This window comes from Talaromyces stipitatus, genomic scaffold (assembly GCF_000003125.1).
Source record: "Talaromyces stipitatus ATCC 10500 scf_1105507295523 genomic scaffold, whole genome shotgun sequence".
In the NCBI taxonomy this organism is placed as follows: Eukaryota; Fungi; Ascomycota; class Eurotiomycetes; order Eurotiales; family Trichocomaceae; genus Talaromyces; species Talaromyces stipitatus.
In genome coordinates, this window is record NW_002990113.1 from 4287767 (window position 1) to 4314451 (window position 26685).

The 26685-nt window shown below is 47.3% G+C and overlaps 9 protein-coding genes across 10 annotated transcripts, besides 2 other annotated features; 4 read left to right on the forward strand and 5 right to left on the reverse strand.

Annotated features, from left to right (window-relative positions):
- Window positions 1–2818: 2818 nt before the first annotated feature.
- TSTA_075210 (uncharacterized protein) lies at window positions 2819–4202 on the forward strand (the record flags this gene model as incomplete). Its single annotated transcript, XM_002341494.1, has 2 exons — window positions 2819–3103; window positions 3159–4202. The coding sequence occupies 2 exons, from the start codon at window positions 2819–2821 to the stop codon at window positions 4200–4202; spliced, it is 1329 nt and encodes a 442-aa protein (XP_002341535.1).
- Window positions 4203–4509: 307 nt separating this feature from the next.
- On the reverse strand, window positions 4510–6658 carry TSTA_075220 (beta-tubulin). The gene is made up of 9 exons (XM_002341495.1): window positions 6581–6658; window positions 6424–6447; window positions 6326–6351; window positions 6227–6268; window positions 6120–6174; window positions 5605–6060; window positions 5219–5553; window positions 4809–5168; window positions 4510–4756 (listed from the first exon to the last, which is right to left on the reverse strand). Exons 1-9 carry the CDS (start codon window positions 6590–6592, stop codon window positions 4723–4725), a joined length of 1344 nt encoding a protein of 447 aa, XP_002341536.1. The 5' UTR covers window positions 6593–6658; the 3' UTR covers window positions 4510–4722.
- Window positions 6659–6668: 10 nt separating this feature from the next.
- Window positions 6669–6739: a sequence feature (GA-rich).
- Window positions 6740–6909: 170 nt separating this feature from the next.
- Window positions 6910–8661, reverse strand: TSTA_075230 (nuclear mRNA splicing factor-associated protein, putative). 2 transcript variants are annotated; one of them, XM_002341497.1, is made up of 6 exons: window positions 8412–8661; window positions 8218–8334; window positions 7756–8153; window positions 7599–7707; window positions 7392–7543; window positions 6910–7337 (listed from the first exon to the last, which is right to left on the reverse strand). In XM_002341497.1, the coding sequence occupies exons 1-5, from the start codon at window positions 8583–8585 to the stop codon at window positions 7487–7489; spliced, it is 855 nt and encodes a 284-aa protein (XP_002341538.1). In that variant the 5' UTR covers window positions 8586–8661; the 3' UTR covers window positions 6910–7337; window positions 7392–7486. The 2 variants fall into 2 exon arrangements, with proteins under 2 accessions (XP_002341538.1, XP_002341537.1); XM_002341496.1 differs by having other exon boundaries at window positions 7392–7547.
- Window positions 8662–8853: 192 nt separating this feature from the next.
- Window positions 8854–8878: a microsatellite.
- A 198-nt stretch (window positions 8879–9076) lies between these two features.
- Window positions 9077–10796, reverse strand: TSTA_075240 (ammonium transporter (Mep2), putative; the record flags this gene model as incomplete). The annotated part of the gene is made up of 6 exons (XM_002341498.1): window positions 9077–9187; window positions 9249–9480; window positions 9535–10209; window positions 10267–10521; window positions 10582–10646; window positions 10698–10796. The coding sequence occupies 6 exons, from the start codon at window positions 10794–10796 to the stop codon at window positions 9077–9079; spliced, it is 1437 nt and encodes a 478-aa protein (XP_002341539.1).
- A 2034-nt stretch (window positions 10797–12830) lies between these two features.
- On the forward strand, window positions 12831–17073 carry TSTA_075250 (MAP kinase kinase kinase SskB, putative; the record flags this gene model as incomplete). Its single annotated transcript, XM_002341499.1, has 2 exons — window positions 12831–14620; window positions 14671–17073. The coding sequence occupies 2 exons, from the start codon at window positions 12831–12833 to the stop codon at window positions 16988–16990; spliced, it is 4110 nt and encodes a 1369-aa protein (XP_002341540.1). The 3' UTR covers window positions 16991–17073.
- A 246-nt stretch (window positions 17074–17319) lies between these two features.
- On the reverse strand, window positions 17320–19341 carry TSTA_075260 (sphingosine kinase (SphK), putative). Its single transcript, XM_002341500.1, has 3 exons — window positions 19050–19341; window positions 18928–18975; window positions 17320–18872 (listed from the first exon to the last, which is right to left on the reverse strand). The coding sequence occupies exons 1-3, from the start codon at window positions 19186–19188 to the stop codon at window positions 17551–17553; spliced, it is 1509 nt and encodes a 502-aa protein (XP_002341541.1). The 5' UTR covers window positions 19189–19341; the 3' UTR covers window positions 17320–17550.
- Window positions 19342–20929: 1588 nt separating this feature from the next.
- On the forward strand, window positions 20930–21231 carry TSTA_075270 (uncharacterized protein; the record flags this gene model as incomplete). The annotated part of the gene is made up of 2 exons (XM_002341501.1): window positions 20930–21080; window positions 21134–21231. The coding sequence occupies 2 exons, from the start codon at window positions 20930–20932 to the stop codon at window positions 21229–21231; spliced, it is 249 nt and encodes an 82-aa protein (XP_002341542.1).
- A 532-nt stretch (window positions 21232–21763) lies between these two features.
- Window positions 21764–25298, reverse strand: TSTA_075280 (Coatomer subunit beta, putative). Its single transcript, XM_002341502.1, has 6 exons — window positions 25168–25298; window positions 24763–25116; window positions 24274–24694; window positions 23832–24221; window positions 22168–23779; window positions 21764–22113 (listed from the first exon to the last, which is right to left on the reverse strand). The coding sequence occupies exons 2-6, from the start codon at window positions 25065–25067 to the stop codon at window positions 21971–21973; spliced, it is 2871 nt and encodes a 956-aa protein (XP_002341543.1). The 5' UTR covers window positions 25068–25116; window positions 25168–25298; the 3' UTR covers window positions 21764–21970.
- A 120-nt stretch (window positions 25299–25418) lies between these two features.
- TSTA_075290 (Mago nashi domain protein) lies at window positions 25419–26516 on the forward strand. The gene is made up of 7 exons (XM_002341503.1): window positions 25419–25506; window positions 25556–25593; window positions 25648–25743; window positions 25806–25869; window positions 25920–26007; window positions 26065–26190; window positions 26254–26516. Exons 1-7 carry the CDS (start codon window positions 25469–25471, stop codon window positions 26266–26268), a joined length of 465 nt encoding a protein of 154 aa, XP_002341544.1. The 5' UTR covers window positions 25419–25468; the 3' UTR covers window positions 26269–26516.
- The last annotated feature ends 169 nt before the right edge of the window (window positions 26517–26685 follow it).

The following is a 26685-nucleotide window of genomic DNA, read 5'->3' on the forward strand; positions in this document are numbered from 1 at the left end:
AGATGTTAGTTACATTTGAGGGCCCATACCCATGCCCATGTATGACCCAGTTCGGAGACCAGAAGATGAATCGACCTGAAGAGCGTGATGGGCCACTTATAAGCGGTGTAAGTAAGATCCATACCTACGTAAGGCATAGGAACTCATGGTTGGACGACATGTCGGATTGAACAAATCCGAAACCCATATTGATAAATCCTGCTCCTCATGCCTCCAAACACTTCACCTGTGAGACTGTATATCTCGCTTATGTATGTACTTAGCAGATCTAGTAGTTTCTTGTTTCGATCAATATCTATCCTACGTACGTACGAACTATTTCGATCTCGGAGATGGAGTAAGCAACCATGTGATCTTCACATTTTTATTCTTCATAGCCAACACACGATTTCAGATGATAAGCCATATGTACATTTTCCAATTTCTGCTTTCTCACGGTTCACTGACTTATGTAGCTAGCACAGTCCACATCACAGCTGAGGTGTAGCTCACAGATCGTCTATTGGTCAGTAAGCGAGGATTTTAGCTACATATGTCTCGGCTATTATAAATTGGAGAAACTGGAGAGGACGCTATATAAGTGCGGCACAGCAGCGCTTCGAGGCGAAATTGCGATAAATGGTTGGGAGTAGAATGTGATGAGATGTTTTTTTTGTCGCTGTTGCCTACATACCTAGGTATTCACTGATTCATAAATTATTACAAATGATACCTATGAGGCGTCCTACCTAGGTAGATGACATCCACCTGACTCTCAACTGCCGCCACTGTGCAGCAATCAGGGATCTAGTCGATGTTATTACATTCTCTTTCGATCCGTTCCAACACGTATGATGGTATGAGAGGTTACGCAGGACGAGGGACCTGTACAACTCCAGGGTAAATGAAGAGTCCCGAAGTTACATAGCAAGACGGTTGAGCCCTACCGAGTAAATTAGCCCTAACAAAGAACCCCCCTTGTTCCATTTGTCTCTATATAGGTACCACGGACATACAAAGGCATTGTCAAGTATGTATGAATCAAAGAAAGATCGATGAAAATACTTATTGATGATTTCCAAGTACTTCTTTCTTATGGGTATTGCTGCTCAACCAATTATACACCCCAACCCCCGCAGTCTGGCAGAAAGAGAGACAGACATTTCTCAGATGCATCGTGTCGCATCACATCATGCACGACGGTGACAAGCATCAGATAGATACCAACAACAAAACCCAACACTCTCGACAAGATATCAACTTCTGAGTGGGTGAAACCTGCCATTCTTGAGAATTCAGCCTCGGTAGTTAACTATGTTGTAGGGTATTGCGCCGTGCTTTAAAATCCATATTATACATTAGCGCGCAGCTTAGTTAAACCCAGGGCACTTCATACGACTGAAGGCGTAGCCTAGTATACTTCCACATATGCACTTTCTTAGTCAGTGATCACTTGCAAAGTTGCAGGCGCTGTGTTGTCGCTGCAAATTGTTTCGAGACTGAGAACGGGAAATTTCCTTTTCGGGATATTATTCCCAAAAAAGGAAGTACTTGTTTATGTTGTCTTTTTCGAGGAGAAAAAGAAGGAATTGGGATGAAGAAGGCCGAAATCATCAAGGTTTGATTGGAAGTCATACATAGAGGCTCTTTTAGTCACTGTCAAGCGCTGGAATACCACGGATGTGCCCGCGACAGGGAATAAGTCAAACAGCCCTGCAAGTCAGCTATAACTTCCCTGCTACTTAGCACGTAGTTATATAGCTCTACGCATGCGGGAAGCCTCGTATGATGCAATTCGAGTCATATCAACTCTTGACATGTTCGTCTTCGGCTTCTGCTTCTCCAGCCTCGTGGATACAATCCCGGCTTTGGTTTTCTGGTTGGTTCATGAGCCATGTTCATGTCACTTCATACATGTAGATGGCGGCGCGTAAAAGATGAGGACGTATGCAGTAAACCGAAGGTAGTTTTTCTTTTCCCTTGTTATAGGGATTGATTCTTCGATATCAGCTAAAGTATAGATGTGGGAAATGAATATGAAATGTGTGAGGTACCAGGCAATCAGTTATGTATTACTACAATCCATTCATCAACACAAAACAGGTATGCAGTGAGCGAAAAGGTGGAGCGGATTCGGCACGCCGAAATGCGAGACGATGGTGCCTAGTTAGGGCACTTTCTCTTGTCGATATCTTATTTTATTCTCCGGCCAATGAATTGTTGGAGGCTTATAGATACTCGAGCCGTGGTCATTATTTTCTTTACCCCGGGACCCTTTGCTAGATTGAGTTCCCACGTATCGGGATTCATGTGTGACGGTTCTCAGACTAGATTTGACAGTCTCGTGCATGCTTTTAGCCTAGCTACATATTATAGAACGTCTATAGCCCAGCCATACATGTGGGTTTTTTGGCCTGTTGGGAATATGCCCGGAACTGTTTTGAATGGCTGTGAAATATTCCGTGGGAGCCTTATGAGATCCATAGATGTTCGATACTAGCCCAGCTGTTGGAATGGTACATAAATATCCCTGATTTCTTCACCATGACAGCCTTACTGACTGTTCTTGTCTAGAAATCAAATCATCTCACCTCATCTCTTTTCTCACATGATTCCTGCCAGGGCGGTGTTGTGGTTGCCCTGAAAATGCAAACATAGACAAAGAGATCCAAAGCATATCGACATGGCTCTTTCCCTCGAGAGTCTCAATCAAACCTCTTGCTTCTTCTCCTCTGCAAGTATCCTTCCCCCTCTCCTAGCCAGCTCCTCTCAGGCTTTCAAAGCCATACCCGACATGGGTTTCAATATCAACCAAGTTACCCCAAGAGCAATACACGTGATGGATAGTATATACAGCTATCTTCGAGAGGTGATCCTCTCAATCCAACAGCTCTCCATGTTAGAGATTACACTCTACGCTTCCGTGATCTTGGGAGCGTATGTGCTTCTTGTCCGTTCACTTCGCTTCCGTCGTATCAGACAGCTCGAGGCACACTACAACTACGATACGCATGCCTCGATGGCAAAAATGACAGATCAAGAAGCATGGGAGATTCAACGAGCAATGGCTCAGCTCGAGTTTCCATTCACCGTGGAAAAGAGTCTCCAATTTGCACTTTTTCGCGTACGTCTTACCATCCCTTAAAAGTGAATACTCTGACACTAACGTGCTCTGATAGACATACGGAATCCCGACGATCTCCAAAACTTTGATGAAAACTAAGCAGTTTTCTAATAGTCTCAACTCTGGCAAACGCTATGTTGACACATGCGTCCTGATTGGCGAATTCATCGTCCACAGCCCAGCATCAGTGCGTTCTCGTTTGGGACTCTCTCGGACAAAGTATCTGCATCAAGGGTATCGTAATTCGGGCTCCGTCCGTGAAGAAGACATGCTCTACACACTGTCCCTGTTTGCAACAGAACCCATCCGCTTCATAAACTTGTACGAATGGCGTACAGCCACTGAACTGGAACGGTGTGCCATGGGCGTGTTTTGGAAATCTGTCGGAGATGCTCTGGGTATTGACTATTCTGCTTTCCTCCCATCCGCCAAAGCCGCCGCGATGGCTGCCGAAGAAGGGAACGCTGCTAGTGGCACTGTCAATGGCTTCATAGATGGAATCCACTGGCTCGATGAAATCACTGCCTGGGCACAAGAATATGAAAAGAAGGCCATGGTCCCCGCCCAAACAAACCGAGACACTGCCGACCAGACAACAGCCATCCTCACCTATGCCCTCCCACGTCCATTCAAGTTCCTAGGCAACTGGTTCGTCTCTTCTATGATGGATGACCGTCTTCGTCACGCAATGATTTACCCTTGTGCCCCCTATATCGCAGAGAAGATGATCTCTCTCGCTTTCGAAACACGCAAGTTCTTCATACGCAATCTGTGCCTTCCTCGGCCTGAGTTTATGCGTCATGTCTCCTTCACCGAGAAACCGGATCGTCAAACTGGTTCTTATCATGTCACACATTGGACGGCAGAGCCGTTCTATGTCAAACCTACTTTGTGGAATAGATGGTTGAGTCCAGCTGCTATCATATCGCGTATCTTGGGGTACCCTGTGCCTGGTAGTCAGGGGGATAAGTACCATCCTCAGGGCTATGACTTGGGTGACATGGGCCCGCAAAAGTTCGAAGGTAAGGGCAAGGACTATGTGGAACGTGAGATGAAGACTTTGGAGAAAGAGCGAAGGGGGCAGTGTCCTTTTTTCTAGTCTCTTTAGGACACTTGTAACTACAGACTGAATGAAGTCTCTCTTTTACTCTTTGCTACGACTTGATATACGACCTTGATGAGACATGCATACATTCGGTGCTATGAGATCGGGAAGGCTGGATTGTGACTTACTATTCTTTTTTTGTTTTGTTTTTTGTTTTTTCTTTTTTTAATATGTCCTGTTAGCTGCTGGGTCTTCATATTATTAGATAGCCGGTTAGGCTTCTGTTTGAATGCATCTTTACTCCCGTATTGTGCATGTTCCCTGTAGATTCTAGCGAGTTTCGACAACATCCTCGGAGCCATCGTAGGCAAATGCTCATGAATTGTTCCATTAATTACTCTGTCTGACAACAGATAAATACATCACGCAAACCCACGTCGGTGGATGGAATGTATCGACACATTGAATCTCAGTAGCTACTAGACTGCATTTTGGGCTCAAGAATCAAAGTGTAACAACATAAAAGAAAGAAAGAATCAGAGGGTATTATGCTGATGATTCAAGCAAACTAAATTTACTCCTCAGCCTCAAGGGGCTCCTCCTCGGCACTGTAATTTAAGTTAGTACCGTGCACAAGTTATCAAGTGTCGGGTAACTTACTACTCATCTTCACCCTCGGAGATGGAGGCATCCTGGTACTGCTGGTACTCGGAGACCAAATCGTTCATGTTGCTCTCAGCTTCAGTGAACTCCATCTCGTCCATACCCTCACCAGTGTACCAATGCAAGAAAGCCTTGCGACGGAACATAGCAGTGAACTGATCACCGATACGCTTGAAGAGCTCCTGGATAGCAGTGGAGTTACCGACGAAGGTGGCAGCCATCTTAAGACCACGAGGAGGAACAGAGCAGAGAGCGGTCTGGACGTTATTGGGAATCCACTCAACAAAGTAGCTGCTGTTCTTGTTCTGGACGTTGCGCATCTGGTCCTCAACCTCCTTCATGGAGACCTTACCACGGCTATAGAAGGTTAGTACGGTATCAGAACATCAGAAAAGGGGTAAGCATACAAAAGAGCAGAGCAGGTGAGGTAACGACCGTTACGGAAGTCAGAAGCAGCCATCATGTTCTTCGGGTCGTACATCTGCTGAGTCAACTCAGGAACAGTGACAGCACGGAAAGAGTAAGATCCACGGCTGGTCAAAGGAGCAAAGCCGACCATGAAGAAGTGAAGACGAGGGAAGGGAACCATGTTGACGGCCAACTTGCGGAGATCAGAGTTGAGCTGACCAGGGAAACGCAAGGAGGTGGTAACACCGGACATGACGGTGGAAACGAGGTGGTTCAAGTCACCGTAGGAAGGAGAAGAAAGCTTAAGGGTACGGGTGCAGATGTCGTAGAGAGCCTATACTCGTTAGTCCGAACTCGATTCCTCATATTTTTAGTTGTGATTTACCTCGTTGTCGATACAGAAGGTCTCGTCAGAGTGCTCAACGAGCTGGTGCACGGAGAGAGTGGCGTTGTAAGGCTCAACAACGGTGTCGGACACCTTGGGGGAGGGAACAACGGAGAAAGTGGCCATCATACGGTCGGGGAATTCCTCACGAATCTTGGAAATGAGGAGTGTACCCATACCGGCACCAGTACCACCACCGAGAGAGTGAGTGATCTGGAAACCTTGGAGACAGTCACAAGCCTCAGCCTCGCGACGAACGACATCGACGACTTGGTCGACGAGCTCAGCACCCTCAGTGTAGTGACCCTTGGCCCAGTTGTTACCAGCACCGGACTGGCCGAAAACAAAGTTGTCGGGACGGAAGAGCTGACCAAAGGGACCAGCACGGACGGCATCCATGGTACCGGGTTCCAAATCGACGAGGACGGCACGAGGGACATATTTGTTACCGGAGGCCTGTTAAGCATTGGATGAGCTTTTTGCTTTTGTTTTTAGTTGGATGTGTTCTGACGTACCTCGTTGAAGTAAACGTTCATACGCTCCAACTGGAGGTCGGAGGAGCCATTGTAACTGTTTGATTATCAGATATTGTCGAGTCGTTAGAAACCGTATCGAGACTTACACGCCAGAGCCATCGAGACCGTGCTCAGCAGAGATGATTTGCCTGAAATAGTCAGCGACCGTCGCGATAATTTGATCGAAAGCTTGGGTAAACACTCACCAGAAAGCAGCACCGATTTGGTTACCCTGTTATGAGCTAGTCTTTAACATCATCTCGACAACAAGTGCATTTCCATGATCGATATCGATAATACTTACGCACTGACCGGTTTGAAGGTGAACCTATTCGAATAACATCCACCGATTAGCACGACGTAGCATTTCAAAACACACATACCAGAAGTGGGGTGATCAGGGGTTTGTGCAAAACACAAATACCCGAGACGCGTCAAAAGAAAATGAAAAAGGGACTTACAATCTCGCGCATTTTGAAGGATGTGGATGGAAGGGATTGAGGTAGAAGATGGACTGAGGGTATACAAAAAAAAATGGGAGTATGTATTGACAAGAAGGAAGGGAAGAAGAGAGACGAGGAGAAGAAGAGAGAGAGCGGTCAGGGAGAGCGAGTGAGAGACGTGCACGAAAGCAGGAGCCACTCAGGGGGTGTGGATGCGGTTAGCGTGTCAAGTCAACAATAAACATTAACCATCATAACTACACTCTCTGCACTCTCTGCACTCGATTCTCAACAACTTGGATGGAGATACCCATTGATTAGCCTGATACATTAACTATTCGCTGCAATGAACAATCCAAAATATCATCTTTGCCAGATACTTCGTCCAGCATACAGACTACAGAGCAAAGAAAACAGAGCACGCTAGCCAATCAGCTAAGCCAGGTTAGTGCAAGCCTCAGGCACTATGCACCCCACCAGCTCTAGCCAAGACTATACACTGTACAGAGAGTGTACAGCAGACAACTCGACTACTAGTGATACAGATACAAGACAAGCCTCATCGAGCAAAACTTTCCACCACGCGCTCGCTCTCCTTTTGATTTTCCAGCCACGATCCAAACTCTTCTAGCCGATCTGCTTCTTCGTCCGGATCACGACCCTCAGCCAGATCTTCCAGCGCTGCTCGCTTCTCGTTAGTCTTTTTAAATTTCTCAGAGCCATCGGCAATATATGCGACGACCTGAGTTCCGCCGAAATATCTGCCTCCCATTGTCTAGACGACTTGTTAGTAGAGCTCTAATGACAAGCAGCAGCGCCCGTCACTTACTTTTACACACTGCCGGGCAGCTTCCGGATCGCTGAATCGCACCGTCACCACTCCTGCAGGCTCTTGATCATAGAGGACAACATTAGTGACATCGCCTAGCTTGGAGCATTCGTCGCGAATATCTTGTTTGATATCAAGAATAGCGGCGGGATCTTTCTGCAGGACGTCAGTTGCTACTCGCATATTTTCTGCTGTTAGACTTTGTACCTCAATTTCCTCAAGTGTAAACATATGTTTTAGGACCACCACCTTATCGAACCGCGAGCTCGTATCCAGTACCGCAGAAGGCTCGTCGTCGTCCCAGTCGGCAAGTTTACTAAGAACATTAGCGATGAACCAAGATAGCCTCTTTTCAGTAACTTACCTATTCAACTTCTGCGTCCTCTTCATAATCTTCTTCTTATCCCGCATATTCGTACTCGTAGGCACATCCTGTTGACTCTTAAACGAAAAATCCGCCGCCTGCACCTTCATCGGCCCCGACGGACCAGACTGTCCTATCCGAAAATCCGACTCATCCAACATCTGTATCGCTAGATTCACCGACTCCGGCCGAAAGTACACCACGAGCGCTTCACCTTTAAAATTCCCCGCTTCATCCATGTACATTTTTATTCGTGGTCGGCCGCTGTCGATTTCTTCAGCGATTACGCCGCATTTGCAGAATACGTCGCGGATTTCGTCGAGGGTTGCGTCGAGGGGGATGGAGGTTATGTATACGGCGGTGTTGACGCGCTGTCTTTTTGGTTTTTGGCCGTTCTCCTTGATACAAAATCGTTCAGTCTTTGTGTGTTCACGAACCATTTAGGGAAAGCAAGTGTCTCACATCATCAGGCTGTTTTCGTTTCTTCTTCCGTAGCTGGGATCGTGTCACTTCCTTTTCCTCATCCACTCCTTCAACCTTATACGCTTGTCGCTGTTGTTCCAGTAATGCATCATCGATCTAGATGAATACCAATCAGTACGTCATTTCGAATCGCAATCGACTATCATTAGCAGGGTATTAAACGACAGACATACAGTTTGCACCCATCGCTTTAGCGCAGTATCATATTCGTATTCCTGGCCGTCTTCCGTCTCTAGAATAAATTTATTGTCAAGCTTGGAGAAGGAGATGCGCGGGTCGCTATCGAAGTCTGCTGGGTCCGTAGGGAAACCGCCTGCTGATACCGGTGCCTGCTCATCTTCCGCCATGGTGAACGACTTCCACTCGATGGCGCGTATAAAGAATGTTCAAGGTTGATGTTGTTAGTATATTTAATGTCGCAATGAAAGTTTGGAAGTATGATAGGACCAAGTTGTAGCTAGGACTGGGTTGTACAAAGGTGAGTCTGGGTGGGGCCAATGAGCTTGAGCTTCGATTCTCTTCTCATAAATTGTCCAATGACCTCCACGCTTTCACTCATGGCGGGGGGTTTCTACTATTTCTAACATAATCCAATATGCCTACAATATTGAACGAATATATATATATATATATATATATAATGTAATCGTTGATTGGGTATCTATCCTGTAATGATTATTATATCCACTCTATATCTCATGAGCGGCTCGACATGTACACCATCCTGATGCGATGATAAATACAAGAGAAAAGAAAATAAACTATAGAAATGAAGGGGGACAACTATAAGCGAACTAAATTGACAGACCCCTGGTCTGCGACTCAAAGTCGAGTATATTTAGACCTTGGACTCCTCGACTGGTCGTTCAAGGGAGTTAGCCTTGCTGACGGGGATGGAGTTTCCATCAGTGGCTCCAATCACATCGCGTGTGATCTCAACATAGTCATACTATAGGATATGTCATTAGCATCTTGTAAACGGATGGTGGGAAAAAAATTTAAGTACTTACAGCAAATTCGCCAATCTCCGCGTCGTCAATGCCCATAATTTCGTCCTCTTCAGTGGATCGAAGGCTGAGACCGGGAATGAAGTTGATGATGAGAAGGATGATGCAGGACCCGAAGAAGGAGTAAGCAAGACCGCTGACGGAGTCGGCCAATTGATAAGCGAGCTGGATGTAGTGGTGGTTGAGCCATCCACCGGGGATGGTGGTGGCACCGTCAAGATGAGCAATGTAGTCGCTATTTTAACGTTAGCACAGGCGTTTAGACGCTTCAAGCCGTCAGAATACATACGCAGCAAAGAGTCCGGTGAGAAGGTTTCCGACGATACCACCAATACCGTGAACAGCATAGATATCAAGCGCATCGTCAATGCCCAACAAATACTTGAGCTTGGTGCCGTAGTTGCAAGCAGCAGCACCGACAATACCGAAGACGACAGCGGACCAGGCCGGGACGAAGCCAGAAGCAGGAGTGATGGCAACGAGACCAGCAATGACACCTGAGCAGAAACCGACGGTTGACCACTTCTTCTCCAGTCTGTAGTCGAGGAGACACCAGGTGACACCTCCAACGGAAGCGGCCAAGTTGGTCACAACGGCAGCCATGACGGCGCGGAGGTTAGCACTCAAGGCGGAACCGGCGTTGAATCCGAACCATCCGACCCAGAGGAAGACGGTACCAATGACGACGTGGGTGACGTTGTGAGGACGGTAGTTGAGTTCGTGAGTACCGTGGCCACGGCGCTTGCCGAGCATCAAGGAATAGGCGAGAGCGGCAGCGCCAGATGAAATGTGCACGGGGGTACCGCCGGCAAAGTCGAGACCTCCGAGCTTGAATACCCAACCGGACGAGTTCCATGTCCAGCAGGCAATGGGATCGTAGATGATGGTGGACCAGACGAACATGAAGACAATGCAAGGGAGCATGCGGCCACGTTCAGCCACAGCGCCAACAGCAAGAGCGACACTGTGATCCTTTCTATTAGAACGACCCTTTTCCAATAGAGGTTTCAGGACTACTTACGTGATGGCAGCGAACATTCCCTGGTAGACAGCGAACAAAAGATCAGGCACTTTGGTGCTGCCTACAGACGGAGCACCCAAGACGTTCATGAAACCAAAGTTCTTCAAGTCTCCGATGTACGAGCCAGCGGTGTGAGAGAAGGCGAGTGAATAACCCCAGAAGAACCACTGGAAGGAGATGACACCGACGGACATGATGGACAGCCAGATCAGGGAAAGCGCTGATTTACGACGGGCCAAACCGGAGTAGAAGAAACTGCAGAACGAAAGTATTAGAGGGGGAGTGAATCGTTGAGTAAGAGATCCCGTGACTTACCCAACGCCGGGAATCATGAGCAAGACGAGTGCGGTGGAAGTAATCATCCACGCAATATCACCGGCCTAGATGCCGTCGTCAGTACATGATCTCCCCACCCGGACTCCTGAACGTACATTGTAGTAGATGTTGAGATCCTGGGTCAAAGAATCACCACCGGTGGCATCGGTCCCATTGTAAGGGACCAGAGGAACGTAATCCCCGCTGTCCGACATTGCGTATGTATAGGATCTCTCAATGGCCTGTCGAATGGATGGTGTGTGTCGATATCCGATGGTCGACTCCTCGAGGCGAAGATGGAAGACAACGCCCGCGCAGCAGGTGGACTGTTGAAGATGAATTAAAGTCTAGAGAGTGGAGGAGCAAAAGAAACAGGAGGCAGGAAGAAGGAACGACGCAGGGATATATAAGAGACGTCGTACTAAGATTCCAAGCCTCCAGGCGAGAATATCGCGGAGCGGACCCATACTACTTTGGCGATTGCAGCAGGCTGTCATGGTATAGGAATCCACTATTATCATGCCAAGAGATAACAGATCCAACTGACTAATTTCCATCGCTGTTTCTTTTTTCTCGAAAGCGAAGATAGCGTGGGAACTAGGGTTGGACGGGGCCATTTTGGGTATCTCCACTACGGAGTATGCTGGGGGTCTCCGTGGATCTCCTCGAGATAACTCGACTATCGAAACTCGGATAATTGTTCATTCAATCCTGGAGAAGCATCACTTCCGCGGGATCGGTCTATTGCCAATGGACCGCTATTGCAAGCATAGATTTGGCACCTATTATGGACCGGATGTATGTCTGCACAATAGGCGCATCTCCTGTCCAGAGGTCATACTCGGTTGCTGGCACACAAAGACAATATGCATCAGCGACTAGTCAGGCAACGCACTCGCTTGCTGCTGGATGTGTATGGAGAAAGTTCCTGCATCCAAAGAATCCTGAGGCATCCACCTGGCCTTAATCTCCACCGTTCCCGCTGATTGGCCAACCTAAAATTTCCTTATCTATCCCGTCTCAACCAATCAGCGATCGAGATCCTTTTGCTCATTAGAAATCCAAGCACCACCATATCGACATTGCATGATACAATCGCGATATCGCGCGTCTCTGCATGGAGAATTCCACGTGTGCGCGTTTGGCGCATGACATCAATTGTCATGACTCTGATCTTTTCTACAACGAACTACGTACGAAACATCAAGGGTCTTCGAACAAAGCATTGCTGCGTCTTCTAGAACGGAAGGAACTGACGGTAGGACAAGCGAACTTGGTGAAACAATACATTCCGAGCGAGACCAGATTCTTCTTCTGTTTGGACGGCGAAAACCCGCGGCTCTCCAAGCTGGACTCGATGAGTCGATTCCAAATCGCGAGAATAAATACAGAGTAGTTACGATGAATTTGCGATTACCTACACAAATCTCTGCTTATCGTGATCCTTATCAGTTTCCCTAAAAGACTTGGCGAACAAGCCTCAGGCCCAAAACAAAGATAAGCTCCCGCCACATGATTGGAGAACGCTAAATCTGTTTGAGCTGCCTCGTTTACGTGAAGAGATGAATGGGCTCTCCAGCTCGCAGCCGGCATGACTCGGAATCTGCCATAATCTTTGATCACGTGATATTTTAGTCAGTTGGCAATACGCTTAAGTTAGAAGGACGAAGCTTTTGTTAATCGAATATGTGCTTATTTGTGAATGTGGTAGACCACGGCTTGTTTCGTGTATGGTTTTTTTTTTGTTAAGTACGATGCTGGTCAAAATCAGCTCGCATTCCATTCAATGTGACTGGGCTGGTGAAGAAACAACAAACATGTCGGATAGAATACTTAGTTTAATTTAAATATAGCAATTCAATCCCTACTCTCTGCCAGCAGATCTGGCCGTAGAGCGTATGAAGCAATACCCCATGTCGATCCCGCTTCGTGCCTCGATGATCTGTCAGGCAGCTGGTTGATGACAACAATAACAACGGCAACATTAAACTCGAAATCTGCAGCAACATTCACAAACATAATATTTGGGAAGTGCCTGAAACTTACTCCTACAGTATGTGTCAGTAGTGTTGCAGTCAAAAGTTGTGTTGATATCGACAAGCCACATCTTAGCACCGCCACAGCCGTTGGGGACAAAAACCCTCCAATCCTCTTTCCGGACCTCGCACCGCCACCACCACGGCTTACCCTTACTACACCTTCGCAGATACTGCTGTCTGGGACCTGGCCGCCTCAAAACGTCGCCTAAAATGGACACTGCAGATATCATCATGAACGCTCCCGATTCCGACGGGTCTGGCTCGGGAGATGAGTACAGCTCGCCCCCGTCCTTTATTGTCCGATCAGCCTCCGATCTGGGCGATATAGAAGGTCAATCCACACCTTTAGCTACCTCACCTCCGTCCATGGTGAGCTCCCTTGGCACTCTCTCAACGGGATATCCGACGACATGGGCATCACGCCCTACAGGTCGACCACGTGGAAGTAGCCTTGTTGGGAATCCTGCTTTTGAAGCACAAGGTCTGTCCGATGTTCCTGTACCCGACCGCGACCTGAGGCTACAACAACGGCCCTCCGGACCTGCAAGAACACCGTCGAGCACATACGCGCCTCAACGACGGCCACCACATTTTATCAACCTCCAGAACGATGGCCGCCGGTCGTCGTCTACGAAGCGGAATGCTCGCCGAGATCCCAATGCCCAATATCGCGCTCAGGAAAAGGCCTATGTGCAGCGGCTACGCGCCAATCCGCAAGCTTGGTACCGGCAGTTTGGAGACTTTCAGGGGATGACAACTGTCGACTCGGACGCTGACGAACCTTCGCCATCCTCAGAAATGCCCTTTGAAGACGATCAATACGACCCTGACATCCAACTATTCCTCCCCGAGAACGATAATCAACCCACGATCGAAGAGTTGAAGAACCCCAAAAATCAGGAACGGCTGGAATGGCATGCTATGTTGGCTTCCGTACTCAAAGGCGATGTTGTCAAGCAGGAAAAACAGCGATTGATTGGATCTACGGAAACAAGGCGCTCTGCTGCCATGAACGGTGATATTTGGCTGGGAGTACGGGCCAAGGCACTTGGCCGAAGCGTCCTACTACAAAAGAAGCTCATTGAAGATGCTCGCGCATCCCTTGGCGCTGTTATTGAGGACATCATCGCATTTCAGATCAAGGGTGAGAAGGAAATTGGTAAACCTGCTACCGAGCAGGTCAAGGACATCGTGGCCAAAATTGGTCAATGCCAAGATCTCTATCCTACCAGAAAGGAGATGGAAACCGCCAACCCAAGGGCTGCTTCGGACCAGTTTCATGAGAGCTGCGATGCGGTCTGTGCCTGGCACAATATCACTCAGCTCATCAACACTGAATTGGCCATTCTACAGAACTGGGTTGGCAACGACGAGCTAGACTTTACGAAGCCACAAGACCGATCGAACAGTACTGATTTGTCTGATGACGGATCTTTCCTTGATCGAATTATGAAGGAAGACGGGTTGAAAACTCTACAGGGCGAACACAACATGATTATCGGTATAGGAGAAGTCATCGACAAAGCCAAGAGCACGCTCATTGAAAATGCAGAGGCTTTCTCAAAGCGTCATCTTCCCCCGTATATCGAAGAGCTACTCACTCTGATCAACTTTCCGTCTCGGCTTATACAGGAGATCATTCGAGTACGTCTCTCTTACGCCAAGAAAATGAAAGACCCAGCTCTGCAATCGCCCATTCTTGTGGATCAAATGATCTCGCAGTTTCAGATTCTGATGAGGGTTGCTGTCGAAATTAAACAACGCTACCTGGTTATCTCTAAGCCTGAACCAGGCTGGGATCTGCCACCATGTATTGACGAGAACTTCGATAACGTCGTGGTGGACGCGATGAAGTACTACTTCCGACTTCTCAACTGGAAACTGAACGCCAATAAGAACACATTCAAGGAGGCTGAAATTCTGGAACAGGAATGGGGATTCTCAAATGAGATTGGTCGCCAACTTCAGAGTGGTGATATTGAAGTTGCGGAACAGTTCAGGTAAATAAGCACAGACTCCTCTGCACATACAAAACTAATATATGTCACAGTGCTTTGACTGCGAAATCTTTGCAGCGACTAATGATTCATTTTGAGAGGGAGCTGTCTCCTCGGCAGGATGAAGATCCTGTTGATATGGACAAGCGTTACAAGAGTAGTTTAGACTCGACCCGTGTCCGCCAACGAAAGCTTTACCGTTTCTCACGTTTCCTTCGACAATTATTCGAGAATGCAACGGAATATAACCTGGGCGGAGACATCGCTGATGATTTCTTTGAAGCTCTCTTGATCTCTGATCATTTCCTTATCACCTCAAACGACTCCGTAGGACAGAAGGGGGTGTATTTGATCGCTCATCACGCCCTTTGGAACCAGCATGCTGACATCCAATCAATTCTTGGGACTTCTTTCCGCGAAGAGGATGATCCTAAGGATGGATCCAACTACCCTTATATCTTGGTTATTCGCCCCGAGCGTCCGTTGTCATGGATCGGCAAGGTCATGGAAGTCGAGGGGTTGGAGCACCCGACTGATGTGCGACCGGGAAAGCTCCGTCTTGTTGCAGATGGTACACAGCAGAGGCTTGTCAGCGCACGCCATGAACTAGCTCAGTTGACGAATATGAATCTCGATATTGCTATTGAGCAGCGTGCGAACCTGGGGAGAGTCAATGCTGAGTTGAACAAGATCAAGAAAATCTCGTTCAAGTTGTCGATGACTATTATGGACAGTGTCGCTGTGATCCGCCAGCAGCTCAGGGAAAAAGGAATCGATAATACGGAGCTGATCCAAGCCTGCTATGCGTTCGCCACGGAATTCGGAAAGCGCTCGTCCAATTACGTAGATGCAAACAGAAGGGCTATGAATAGCGCTCGCTTGGTAGAACTGTCACTCGAATGGATATCTTTTATCTGTGATGATTGTGATGCTTCAGATAGAAGGACATTCAAATGGGCAGTAGCTGCTTTGGAGTTTGCCATGGCAATCACCTCAAGCAATCATCTTCTATCCATGGATGATGCGCAGTACTCCCAACTCAGAGTGAAGGTTGCTGGCTGCATGTCAGTGCTCATCTCTCACTTTGATATCATGGGTGCCAGGTCAACGTTGGCTGCACAGGCTGAAAATAAACGCTTGGACGAAACACGCGGAGGTTCAAGGAGGTACGGTGGCGGAGGCCGGATCCTCAGCGACGAAGAGGCGCGAAGACTCGTCTGTGAGCAGCGTCTTGCACACATTGCCACGGTTGAAGATATGCGGGTGGAAGAAAACGCCAAACGACATGCTATCGGCAAAGTACTGGAAGGCTCAAATGAGGCTGACAGGTCGCTTACCGTTCTGTCTTCGTCTGCAACTAATGTCACACTCCGTTGGCAGCAAGGTCAATTCATTGGTGGTGGAACGTTTGGTTCCGTCTACGTTGCGATCAACCTCGACAGCAACTATCTTATGGCTGTTAAGGAGATTCGTCTTCAGGATCCTCAACTCATCCCTGTGATTGCTCAGCAGATTAGAGATGAAATGGGTGTTCTCGAAGTTCTCGATCATCCCAATATCGTCTCATATTACGGTATTGAAGTCCATCGCGACAAGGTCTATATCTTCATGGAATACTGCTCCGGGGGCTCGCTAGCGGGCTTGCTCGAACACGGCCGCATAGAAGACGAGACGTTCATCATGGTCTATGCTCTTCAACTTCTGGAAGGCTTGGCTTACTTGCATCAAGCTGGCATCATCCATCGTGACATTAAACCCGAGAACATCCTACTAGACCACAATGGAGTCATTAAATATGTCGACTTCGGCGCCGCTAAGATCATCGCACGCCAGGGCAAAACGGTTGCTAACGCCGATGCTTTCACAAACAATGTGGGTGTCGGCGGCCATAAGGATGGCATAGGCGGTGCCAAAGACCCACAACGCAAGAACCAGAAGACGATGACCGGCACACCCATGTATATGTCCCCCGAAGTGATTCGAGGAGATACATCCGATCTAGTCGACCGCCAGGGCGCGATCGATATCTGGTCCCTTGGCTGCGTCATATTAGAAATGGCCACAGGCCGTCGTCCCTGGTCCAGCCTCGACAACGAATGGGCGATCATGTACAACATCGCACAGGGAAATCAACCTCAACTACCGACTCGCGAACAACTCAGTGATTTGGGTATTGAGTTTTTAAGTCGCTGCTTCGAGCGTGATCCTATGAAGAGGCCCACCGCGGCAGAATTGCTGCAGCACGAATGGATTGTCTCTATTAGGAATCAGGTTGTGGTTGAGCCGCAGACTCCTATTAGTGATGCCGGAAGTTCGACTGCTAGTACTTCAAGTGCTACTAGTAGTCGACACAATTCGACCACATATATGTGATTCGGAATATAGCACGATTTTCCTTTCGCACCCTTTTTATTCCCAATCTTCTTCTACTCTCAGTACACGATGACGATACCCGGAACGACATGTTTCACCGTTTCTTTACCTTTATTTCGCTTTTGTTATTTCTGAGTCGACTTCAAGTCTCGTGTTGGTTGAAGTACTATAATGTAATTTATACGTGCATTTTCTTCCTCTGGTCGGCTGTGTCTATCTAGGTAGTGCATGACAGTCTGTATATTTCATCTGATATTCTATGACCTAGGACGCTTCAAAGCCATAACGTTCCGTGCTCTCACCTCGGAAGCAGAGAGAACCATGAATACAATAAGCAAATCCCGTATATTTAAACTAGACAAGATGCCTACTACGTAATACTGCGTTCCTTTCTTTCAAGTTCTGGGAAAGCATCATGTCGTAAGACTGAGTCCAGCAACCTGACTATGCATATACCTATGTACTCTATACTATACAAGAATGAAGCTATACAGGATATCATACGCGAAACAAGAACGAAAAGCAAGGAACAAAGCCAATTCCATTTAAGAACGTTCGATTCACTTAGGCCCCTGAGCTTCATACAAATGACCACTTTTAGACAGCACCGTACCCAAACCCGGATGAACCTCTACCTGAAAAGGTTGGAATGGAATCCGTTCACCATCCACACTTATATACCCATCTTTCCTATCCCGAGGAATGAGTCGGTAACCATCAACCTTCCGAACTTCAACTTCGGGGTAATTGAAGAACCCGCCGTTCTCGACTGCGGTCATCATGGATAATGCTCTGAGACGACCGATTGCGCCGTCGATCGTGACGACATCGATTAATCCGTCGTTGGGGACGGTGGCTGGGAAGAAGTTTGCCTCGGCGGTCATGATGGCCATGTTGCCGGCGTAGAAGTTGCCCAGTGTATCTGTGGAAATAGTTTGCCAGTCACTTGGTACTTCGTCGTCGACGGTGCCGTATTTGAGGGGCGGTAAGCCCTTGCCAATAACCTCGTCACCGCCGCCGATTGGTCGCAAGGCTCGTTTCTGTTTCTTGTATTCGAGATATCGTTGCTTCATTTCTTGTTTGTCATCTGTCTCGAGTTTAAAAGCAAAGTCGCACGGATATGTAGCTTGACGCAGGAGTCGAGTCAAAAATCCATAAGTAAAGCGCGCGGCGCCCATCCACCGCAAATGATCCGTACCCAAGTCCGACTCTGCTACAATTCCGTATGATTGAGATAAGAACGACAAACTCCGACTACCCGTTTGAGTAATGGAGACCAAATCCAAAGGTGTGCGCAGACCCTTGATGACAGCCAAAGCCGACAAACTGACGCTATTTGTTCCAAAGAGGTTCCACGCCATGGCGTTTCCGGATCCGCAGGGTATCATGGCAACAGCGACTTTTGCAAGGGCCTCAGTGGCATTGGGTCGCTTTGCGAATCCGTTCAACACTTCATACGGGAGACCATCTCCCGAACAGCAAAGAATCGCATCGTAAGCGTCAAGATCCAATTTCTCAGCAATATCCGTGGCATGTCCGGAATACTTCGTCATGTCCAAATCGACTTTACAACCCGCGGCTTCAAACATCGGGGCCGCATATTCATTATATAACTCCTTGGCGTACCCTTTCCCACCATAGGGGTTGATCAAAACCCGTAATCGTTTATTCCGCTGAGCTTCGCCGTATGCTAATTTGAGTAATTGTTCAACCCATATCTCTGCTTTGGCGGTTGGTGTCTGCCCGTCGAGTGCGTAGGTCAGGGTGCTTGGGGTATAGTCATCTTTCACGACGGGTTTTGCGTATTTGAGGATAAGGGCCGAATCGGAGATTTGCGCGGAGAGAATGTCGTAGAAGGGGATTGTTTGAGATGCCGTGGACGCTACTCATAGTTAACCAGCTGAAAATACAACGTGGTAAGGGGTGTGGCTCCTTACCGACTACCTGTAACCCGCAGTATCGAATGTCCTTCTTGGTCTTTGGATCTGGAAGTACGTTAGAATGCGCGATGCAGAACAGCGGGGATGCCAATGCGGATGCATAACGTATGCCGACATACCATTGATAAAGAGCGAGTCAGACTGCAGAGCCAAGATAACATTATTTCCCACTGCCAGAGACCAATCCGGGCTCAAGTCTTCAAGATTATTCGGCGTCGTATGCGCGGAAGCGGCGGCGGGATGCTCGTCGGCGGACATTCTTCTTCTCTGCTTTTATTGACTCTGCAACATTGCTATGGGGACCGTATGAAGTATAGAGGGCAAGGAGCAAAAATCCAATTGGCAATAAATATAAAACTGGAGTGTTATAAGAGTAGAGGAAGAATAGTTCAGCTGTCAGAGAGATGCTCCAGGCAGCTAACTAGTCAAGTTACCTAGGTAAGTTGAGGTACATATCTACTTAGTTGCCGGCATTCCGGCTAGATTGCCAAGCCTATCCTTTATTCCTCCTTATTCTTGACTGCCTAAATAGTGAATTCCTAGGTGTCTTACAGGACGTCTCGCAAAGCTTTCTCTTTTGAGATTGCCATTGGATTACCCCTGTGCACATGTGATAATCTCATATCTCCTGCACTTTCTCTCCCAGCAGCGTAGCTGCCATATAAGGACTGACATCCATGGATTTCCACATACCTCACCCACTGAATCTTCTCAAAACACAATGTTTATATAGGCGTATTTTTTGCTGTCAATAAGCTGAGTTATATGTAAGATTAGACTAGTTAGTGAACCAGTCTCTCTCCTCCCTCAAAGCTCAGGCTGAAATATCTGTGCCTCCTGGCCGTTGAAAGACTAAATTACTGGACATATAACAGTTCGTGTACCTTTTGTTCTATAATATATTTATTTCTTTGGCCAGTCAAGGAGTCCTAGAGTGTAATGTGTGCATATGAAATATTCTATTCCTCCCATCCTTGTCAGCGTGCTACATCCGTGGATCTCCCTCCGTCGCGGATCAACTATGTTCCGAGAGCCATGTGACCTCTGTAAAGGGGTCAGCGCAGCTGTAGTCAGCTTAGATAACCATCAACAACAACTAGCACATCAACATAATACAGAAGTCGAACTACGGAACGGTTGGCAAATACCACAAAAATACCAGAATCCCTTTAAGGGCGTCCTTTTTGGTGAAATAGTATTACGTTTCAGTTCCAACCTTCATCTATGCTCCAAGGTCGTCTCATATACATATGCTGATATTTATACAAAAAAGGGGCCAGCCCTTGGGTATAAGTATCACTGTTCCTCCAATAAATCATCCATTACTAGCAAGAACTTTTTTGGTTATATAGCTGCATCATGAGGACATCTCCTCTTTCATCCTTTATCAGGGTAGGTGACCGCTCTCACCAGAATCCACGAACCACAATGATGAGTCTCAAGGGTAAGAATCTTGATCATGACCTTCTCCAGGTCACTTAACGCCGCAATGGAGGGGTGAGAGGCTGATAGCGGGAGCATAAAAGAGGACCAAAGAACATGCAGATCCGCAGCTTTGCTGTTACTGCTCATTTGGGAAATGAAACATGAACTGCAATATGATCTCGGTGCGGGCTTGATCGGATTGAGACTCTAGCCCTCATGAGACTGGGCATCCATTCACTAGGCCTGGTGAGACCTTATGCTCCATTGGGATGTATGCATGGAGACTTAGATGCCAATACAAATGAATCGACAGCGCACCAAATTTCGGTTTCACACATTGGGATCCCGACAAAGGTACAGAGATTAGTATTGGACGGGCAGTACCGGTAAGGCAGGATCTGGCGCTGCATAAATACAGCCCAAACCCCTTCTTCCTCTAGCTTTGGCTTTTCCTGTATTCCTACTCTATCTTAGCTTCAACATCCTTCTCGAATCCCTATACTACCTTTCCCAGCTTTTCCCTCTGAAGAGACCCTGGATCTCACATGATGGAAAACACTAAGGAACTTCTGAAATGGTAAGCTATCCGATCTCAAGCAAGGGGAAGCAGCCGGCCAAACCCGTAGCCATTCGACTAGCTAAGACGAAGGCAACCGTGTCCGACAGTTGGGATGATGATCTGAGTGACGACGAAGAAGATAATTGTGTTTCCCGGACTGGAGACAGTGGGCATACACAATATCACGTAGCGCTGATCCTTTCTTGACTCCAGATACAGATGCAGTTCTTGATGGTCAAGGACTCTTGCAAGTTCTCCAGGCGTTCAAGATGCTTCAGGTGGAATTCAACAAAAAGCACAAAGCTATGTGGGCGTGATTAGACGTGGATCGTTGTTGGTTGCTGACTTGATGTATTTGGGTACGGAATCGATTGACGATACCAAACATTGGATGTCTATTTAGAAGTGTTTCCTTCTCCCTTTCATATTCTATATTGTGCTCTAATGTGGTAAGCTAGTTAAATACCTAGGTAAAAATAAAGTACTTGTTAGCTTCAACTTCCGATCAACGAGGACACTCGGAAGGTATCAGCATGCTTCGCTGCTTTTAATGATAGGTTAGGTGTAAGGCTGTGTTCGTGAGCTGCAAGTAGGATAGCGTCAAAGCTCTCGCTTATACCTTTATCTCTTAGTGGCATCCTCGCATTTCTGTGTGATGGAACCAGTATACAGTTATCCTGTGACACATTGGCAAGTTGCGTCTGACAAGATCTTCCTTGCCCATCAGACTTCTCGACATCCGATTCAGCGTCAAATAAATCTTATCTGAAAATTAATCTAAGCCCATTAATGACGAAATGGCACAGGTTAATGATAGTAGCTGTCATACAAGGGCCATCATTTCCCACATCTTCCCAATTGAATCCTCTCAAAACGTAATCTGTTCATTCTGGCCTATTCAAGACCATCGATCCTTTTATAAGCTATTATGAATACTACATGCCTCTCAAGAAAAGAATCCACCGTGCGTTAGTAAAAAATTTTAGACATAATGACAAAAACAACAACCGCTAGCGGACAAGAAACTCGAGCAAATCTTCCATTATTATCAACATTCTATGCAGCAGATGCTTTGAGACCCTTGAGGTTACCCAAAGCTAAAGCGAGGCCTTGCGAGCGACTTCTTATCCGGACGAAGCCTGTGATCGGGCCGTCTTCTCCTTCTTTCTCGATGCTCAAGTTCGCTAACGCATCCTCGCCTGTATTTGAGTTAGCCAGATGTGTGCAGAAATAATTAGAAAAGGAGAACTTACCGAATACGCTGCGGGCATATAAGTTGGCACTCAGGAACTGGCAGTCACCTTGAAGAGATGCTTCGGGCGTCAAGCAGGTCATGTTAGTACTTTCCATCAGCTGCTTCAGGAACTCGCGGAGATCCTTGGCCTTTGAGTTTATGTTGACCTTGTTCTCCCACTCAAACTCGGTCCACATGGTGCGGAACTGCGTTTCAGTGCAATGAGCCGGTTGAATATAGTCCATGATGTCAGCATGGATATCGTTGAGAATGACAACGTGAGTCTCTGTAGAGCTAGAGCCGTCGTAAACAACATTTCCAAAGATGACACCTGCATCAGTTGAGGATACTTTGACTGTAGCTTGAACGTTGAGGAAATCCCGAGGTCCCAAATTCTGTGTTGTTGGGCGCTCAACGACTTTCAGATCGCCCAGTGTTGCAAACTCCACCGAGAGGTTCTGTAGCGTCTCCGTTGTCTGGTTAACCAAGAGCACGTCCAGTATGATATCGAATTGATGGACCTGAACGTATGCTTCAGCATATACAGGATCTGAGAACCCTGTCAATTGTACTATACGGCTGAGCTTAGATGAGAGGTCCTCCACGGTAGCATCTCCACCTGTAGCCTTAATGAGATCCAGCTCAATTTCATCAGTACCTTCCCCTGCGTTCTTCTTGGTAAGTTGTCTGATAGGAATAGCGTCATCAATCTGAACTGCGGTCTTGGCCTTCTCAGAGGCTGCTTTCGCTGCCCGCTTCTTCTCCTCTGTTTGCACGATAGTCTTGAATGCTTTCCTAGTGTCTTCCAAGAATGTGGTCTCAAGCTCTTTTCGTTCAGAAAATTCAGACAAGGCACGCACACAAGTCATGATTCGATCTACGGAGTCCTCATCGATTGGAGCTTTGACGAACTGAGACTGGCCAACTCGAACGATCGAGATCATGATGAGCATGGCTTCAGCACGAAGAGCGTTGGTTCGAGCAGCATCTTGAGAGACCTCGGAGTGTCGCATGACAAGTTTTGTGAGAGTAGATGACAGGACCGTAGCGAGATAGTAGTCACCATCAAGGATAAGTTGTCGTAGAGGAGGTTTTTGAGCGGCCTTGACTGCCTCTAGTTTAGCAGCTGCAGCGGATTGACTTGTTAAAGCACTCTCAGTAGCGTATGTGCCATCTGCAAGTACTTTCCGTGATCCACTGGGGGCAGCCGCCTTAGAATGACCATTGACCTGATCAAGTACAGTAGCATTGTCATCAGGCACCTCATCCAACAATCGCTGTTCCGAGGCTAAGATAGGAATCTCTCCTAGACTAGCTCTGATGCGTTTCCAAGCTTCACGAATATCACTTGTTTCCAGTGAATATTCTCCAACAACCCAGAGAACACCTCGATAGACCTTGCCGGCTCGGACTTCGCTGAGGGTGGCAACCAGGCGCTCAATGATAGACGGACGAAGCTTAGGGAATTTCTCCACTACTTCTTTAACGAAAGAGATGACATCGACAGCTGAGTTGTTATTGAAGTCGCCAATAAAGTCCATCAACAAGTCGACGACGCTGGCAGCAATCTCCGAAAACTTGATCGCGCAGAGATGAATGGATTGAATCAAAAGTTGTCGGTATTCGCTCGACTGTCATACCTGTCAGAGATGCTATTGTATAAGGGACAAGGATGGCGCATACCTTTTCATATTGTTCATCAACTGTCTTGGCAAGCTCCTTCTTCAAGAGCATCACGATTTCTTCCACATTCTTACTCGACACCATCTCCATCGCGATGCTAAGAGCTTTGCGACGAACATCGATATCGGGGCTGGACAAAACGCGAAGAATCTCCATCGTCAAATCCTCGAGCACTCCCTCATTCCGAATTCTCAATTGATCCACTCTGTCAAGAACAATAAGCTTGACGTTGTTGTCAGCCTCTTTAATGCTAAGCTCAATCAATTTCGATGCTGCAGCCTTGACAGCGACAGGGTTGCTAGTAAGGGCGGTAAGAGAAGTGGCGGCTTCATATATGACAGTGCTTGCTGATGCATCAAGAAGATCAAAGATCAACCGTAGATACCGAGCCTGTTGTAATTTTAGCACTGGAATCAATTTGTTCTGTAGTCTCCTAACTCACCTTATTTTGAGCATTCTGGACAGCGTCTTTCCTGATAAACTCGAGCTCAGCCAATTGAAGCAGTTCGTCAGCATTTGGAATACTATCGAATGTTTGACTCAAATATTCCAAAGCCTTTTGGTGACTGATAGACATCAAAGCGGCGAACGCATTTCGCTTGCAAGTATGATCACTTTCCGAATCAAGGAATGTCTGAATGAGTTCAGGGGCGTCGGGTATCAACGATTCGGAGTGTTGGTAGATAGAGGATATGGCCCACACTGCATTCTTTCGGACATAGGCATGACGGTGTTCCAGGCAAGAGCGAGCGGAGGAGAGTAGAGGTTCAATGAGCTCGGGCTCACGGAGCTTGCAGAGGAAACGGAGTGTATTGCCTCGAATATACTCGTTGGGGTGTTGCAGATCATTTCGGATACCGTTGCTAGCCAGGCATATTAGCACGAGTTGAGACTGAGACATGTATAAATATTTGTCGGTAACCTAACTCACCAGACTAAAATCATCTCTTGCTTCAGCTTGCCATTGGCGTCATGTTTTGGGCATATCTCGTAATAGAAGTAAAGAAGTTTCTTCAAGGGTTTGTTCTTCGACGGCATGACAAAACGGATTATATGCATGAGGAGTCCAGCCATTGGGTCGCCATTGAGCATGATTGTTATGATTCTCCGCATCGTCTCCTGCTTTGTCTCGTCGGTACCCTTTTCTAATTGCATTTTCAATTCTTGCAGACTGGGCTGGTCCGCAGAGTTGTCCTGATGGACCAAGCTGTATGCATTTTCCAGATACGATGCCATGGTTGCTGTTGTTGGTGAAGGAACGTATAAACGAACGTTGAATCAGGAGCTACACAGGGTCAGCGGCAGACAGATTGGCGGGGGCACGGTGCGAATATACCTCAACGAAGCTCCTTGATCAAATAGACAGTCAGTCGGACCGTAATCCGAATTCCAAGCTCCTCCACTGTCTTTGGACGCTTGTTCAGCACAAACTATTCAGGAACCGGAGTCTAGTTTACTTGTCCATTTGGTGGTTTGGAGGAGTGGGCAGCGCAACCTGGCCGGACTGTGTGGATGACTAAGCCAAGCTAGCCGCCAATCATCGTTGCGCTCCCCGCCAGGCGCCAATTCCTCATTTTGACAACCCTGACGCCGTCAACATTCTTTCTCTCACTCGTGGCATTGATATCTACAGCGCCATGTCAGACGTCAACGAACCATTTTACCTCCGCTACTAGTAAGCGCACACTATAGCCCAGGTTTCCTCCGCTGCTAACAGCAAGCAGCTCAGGTCACTCTGGGCGGTTTGGACATGAGTTTCTAGGTGAGATCAATGAGGCCGGTTCTGAGATGACAACGGCAAGCTGACACTGCGCAGAATTTGACTTTCGTACCCTCGGCGATGGGCGAAGCGCCTCTGCTCGTTATGCGAACAACTCCAACTACCGAAATGACTCGCTCATTCGTAAAGAAAGTGAGCTCCACGATACTCAAACGGTTGCGATTGTCTTGAAATACTAAATGAGAGTCATACAGTGTGCGTCAGTTCGCTGTTGATTGCCGAAATAAAGCGCATCATCAAGGACAGCGAGATCATGAAGTATGGAAGTCGTTATTCGGTTGTTGTCTACGTCGCTAACTTGCCTCAAGGGAAGACGACTCCAAATGGCCGCAGAAGAACAAAGACGGACGACAGGAATTGGAAATCCGACTGGGCAGTGAACACATTTCGTTCGAGGTACTTCATACAGGAATCATTGCGCGAGCCGAGCGGAGATGCTAATGCCTTCTATAGACAGCGAAGATTGGATCTCTTGTAGACGTGACCGAGTCGGCCGACCCAGAAGGCCTCCGAGTCTTCTACTACCTGGTGCAGGATCTCAAAGCGCTTGTCTTCTCACTTATTTCACTCCATTTCAAGGTATTTCAATCTTTTTGAGTGACGCACTATGGAAGCTGTACTAACAAAGCTCTTTCTGCACAGATCAAACCTATCTAGATCCACAGTCTCGTTGCTTTAATGTGAAAAAGTCTGGAATTAATGATAATATCAGAATGACGGTGGCGTTCATTGGCAAATATATTTTTCCTGGTGTTAACTGGACTCGATCAATCAAATTGAGCCAATCATGGCAGTATATACCAAATCCGGGGCAATCGTTGGAAGGGCTTGATGAGTCAGTCGCGATTGAACCGGCTGATGCCGCAGAAACAGAACAGTACAATACAATATTGACTGTCATAATTATAAGATAGCTGTATAGATGATCGGTAGTGATATCTCCAAGTAAGGTAAATGGTGGGAGTGACCTCTTCTTCCCCGCGATCGCCTGATCAGACATAGCATGCCTGCCCTTTCCTGTTTGGGCTAAGACAACCACGTTCGATATCTTGGGCGTCTCCTCACTTCTTCTTT

What these genes read in the sequence shown, in the direction of transcription:
- TSTA_075220 (XM_002341495.1), bottom strand. An exon ending in TGAACGTTTACTTCAACGAG is followed by an intron (nt 6,061 to 6,119) that starts GTACGTCAGAAC and finishes AATGCTTAACAG; the next exon opens with GCCTCCGGTAACAAATATGT. An exon ending in CTCACCTGCTCTGCTCTTTT is followed by an intron (nt 5,169 to 5,218) that starts GTATGCTTACCC and finishes AACCTTCTATAG; the next exon opens with CCGTGGTAAGGTCTCCATGA.
- TSTA_075230 (XM_002341496.1), bottom strand. Translation starts at nt 8,585, where the DNA reads ATGGCGGAAGATGAGCAGGCACCGGTATCAGCAGGCGGTTTCCCTACG. An exon ending in TTACACTTGAGGAAATTGAG is followed by an intron (nt 7,548 to 7,598) that starts GTACAAAGTCTA and finishes GACGTCCTGCAG; the next exon opens with AAAGATCCCGCCGCTATTCT. An exon ending in CTGCCCGGCAGTGTGTAAAA is followed by an intron (nt 7,338 to 7,391) that starts GTAAGTGACGGG and finishes CAAGTCGTCTAG; the next exon opens with ACAATGGGAGGCAGATATTT.
- TSTA_075260 (XM_002341500.1), bottom strand. Translation starts at nt 19,188, where the DNA reads ATGTCCGCCGACGAGCATCCCGCCGCCGCTTCCGCGCATACGACGCCG. An exon ending in TGACTCGCTCTTTATCAATG is followed by an intron (nt 18,976 to 19,049) that starts GTATGTCGGCAT and finishes ACGTACTTCCAG; the next exon opens with ATCCAAAGACCAAGAAGGAC. An exon ending in CTGCGGGTTACAGGTAGTCG is followed by an intron (nt 18,873 to 18,927) that starts GTAAGGAGCCAC and finishes AACTATGAGTAG; the next exon opens with CGTCCACGGCATCTCAAACA.
- TSTA_075280 (XM_002341502.1), bottom strand. Translation starts at nt 25,067, where the DNA reads ATGGCATCGTATCTGGAAAATGCATACAGCTTGGTCCATCAGGACAAC. An exon ending in TCCAGAATGCTCAAAATAAG is followed by an intron (nt 24,222 to 24,273) that starts GTGAGTTAGGAG and finishes AAATTACAACAG; the next exon opens with GCTCGGTATCTACGGTTGAT. An exon ending in ATATGCCCGCAGCGTATTCG is followed by an intron (nt 22,114 to 22,167) that starts GTAAGTTCTCCT and finishes ACTCAAATACAG; the next exon opens with GCGAGGATGCGTTAGCGAAC.
- TSTA_075290 (XM_002341503.1), top strand. Translation starts at nt 25,469, where the DNA reads ATGTCAGACGTCAACGAACCATTTTACCTCCGCTACTA. An exon ending in CCATTTTACCTCCGCTACTA is followed by an intron (nt 25,507 to 25,555) that starts GTAAGCGCACAC and finishes AACAGCAAGCAG; the next exon opens with CTCAGGTCACTCTGGGCGGT. An exon ending in CTCGCTCATTCGTAAAGAAA is followed by an intron (nt 25,744 to 25,805) that starts GTGAGCTCCACG and finishes AGAGTCATACAG; the next exon opens with TGTGCGTCAGTTCGCTGTTG.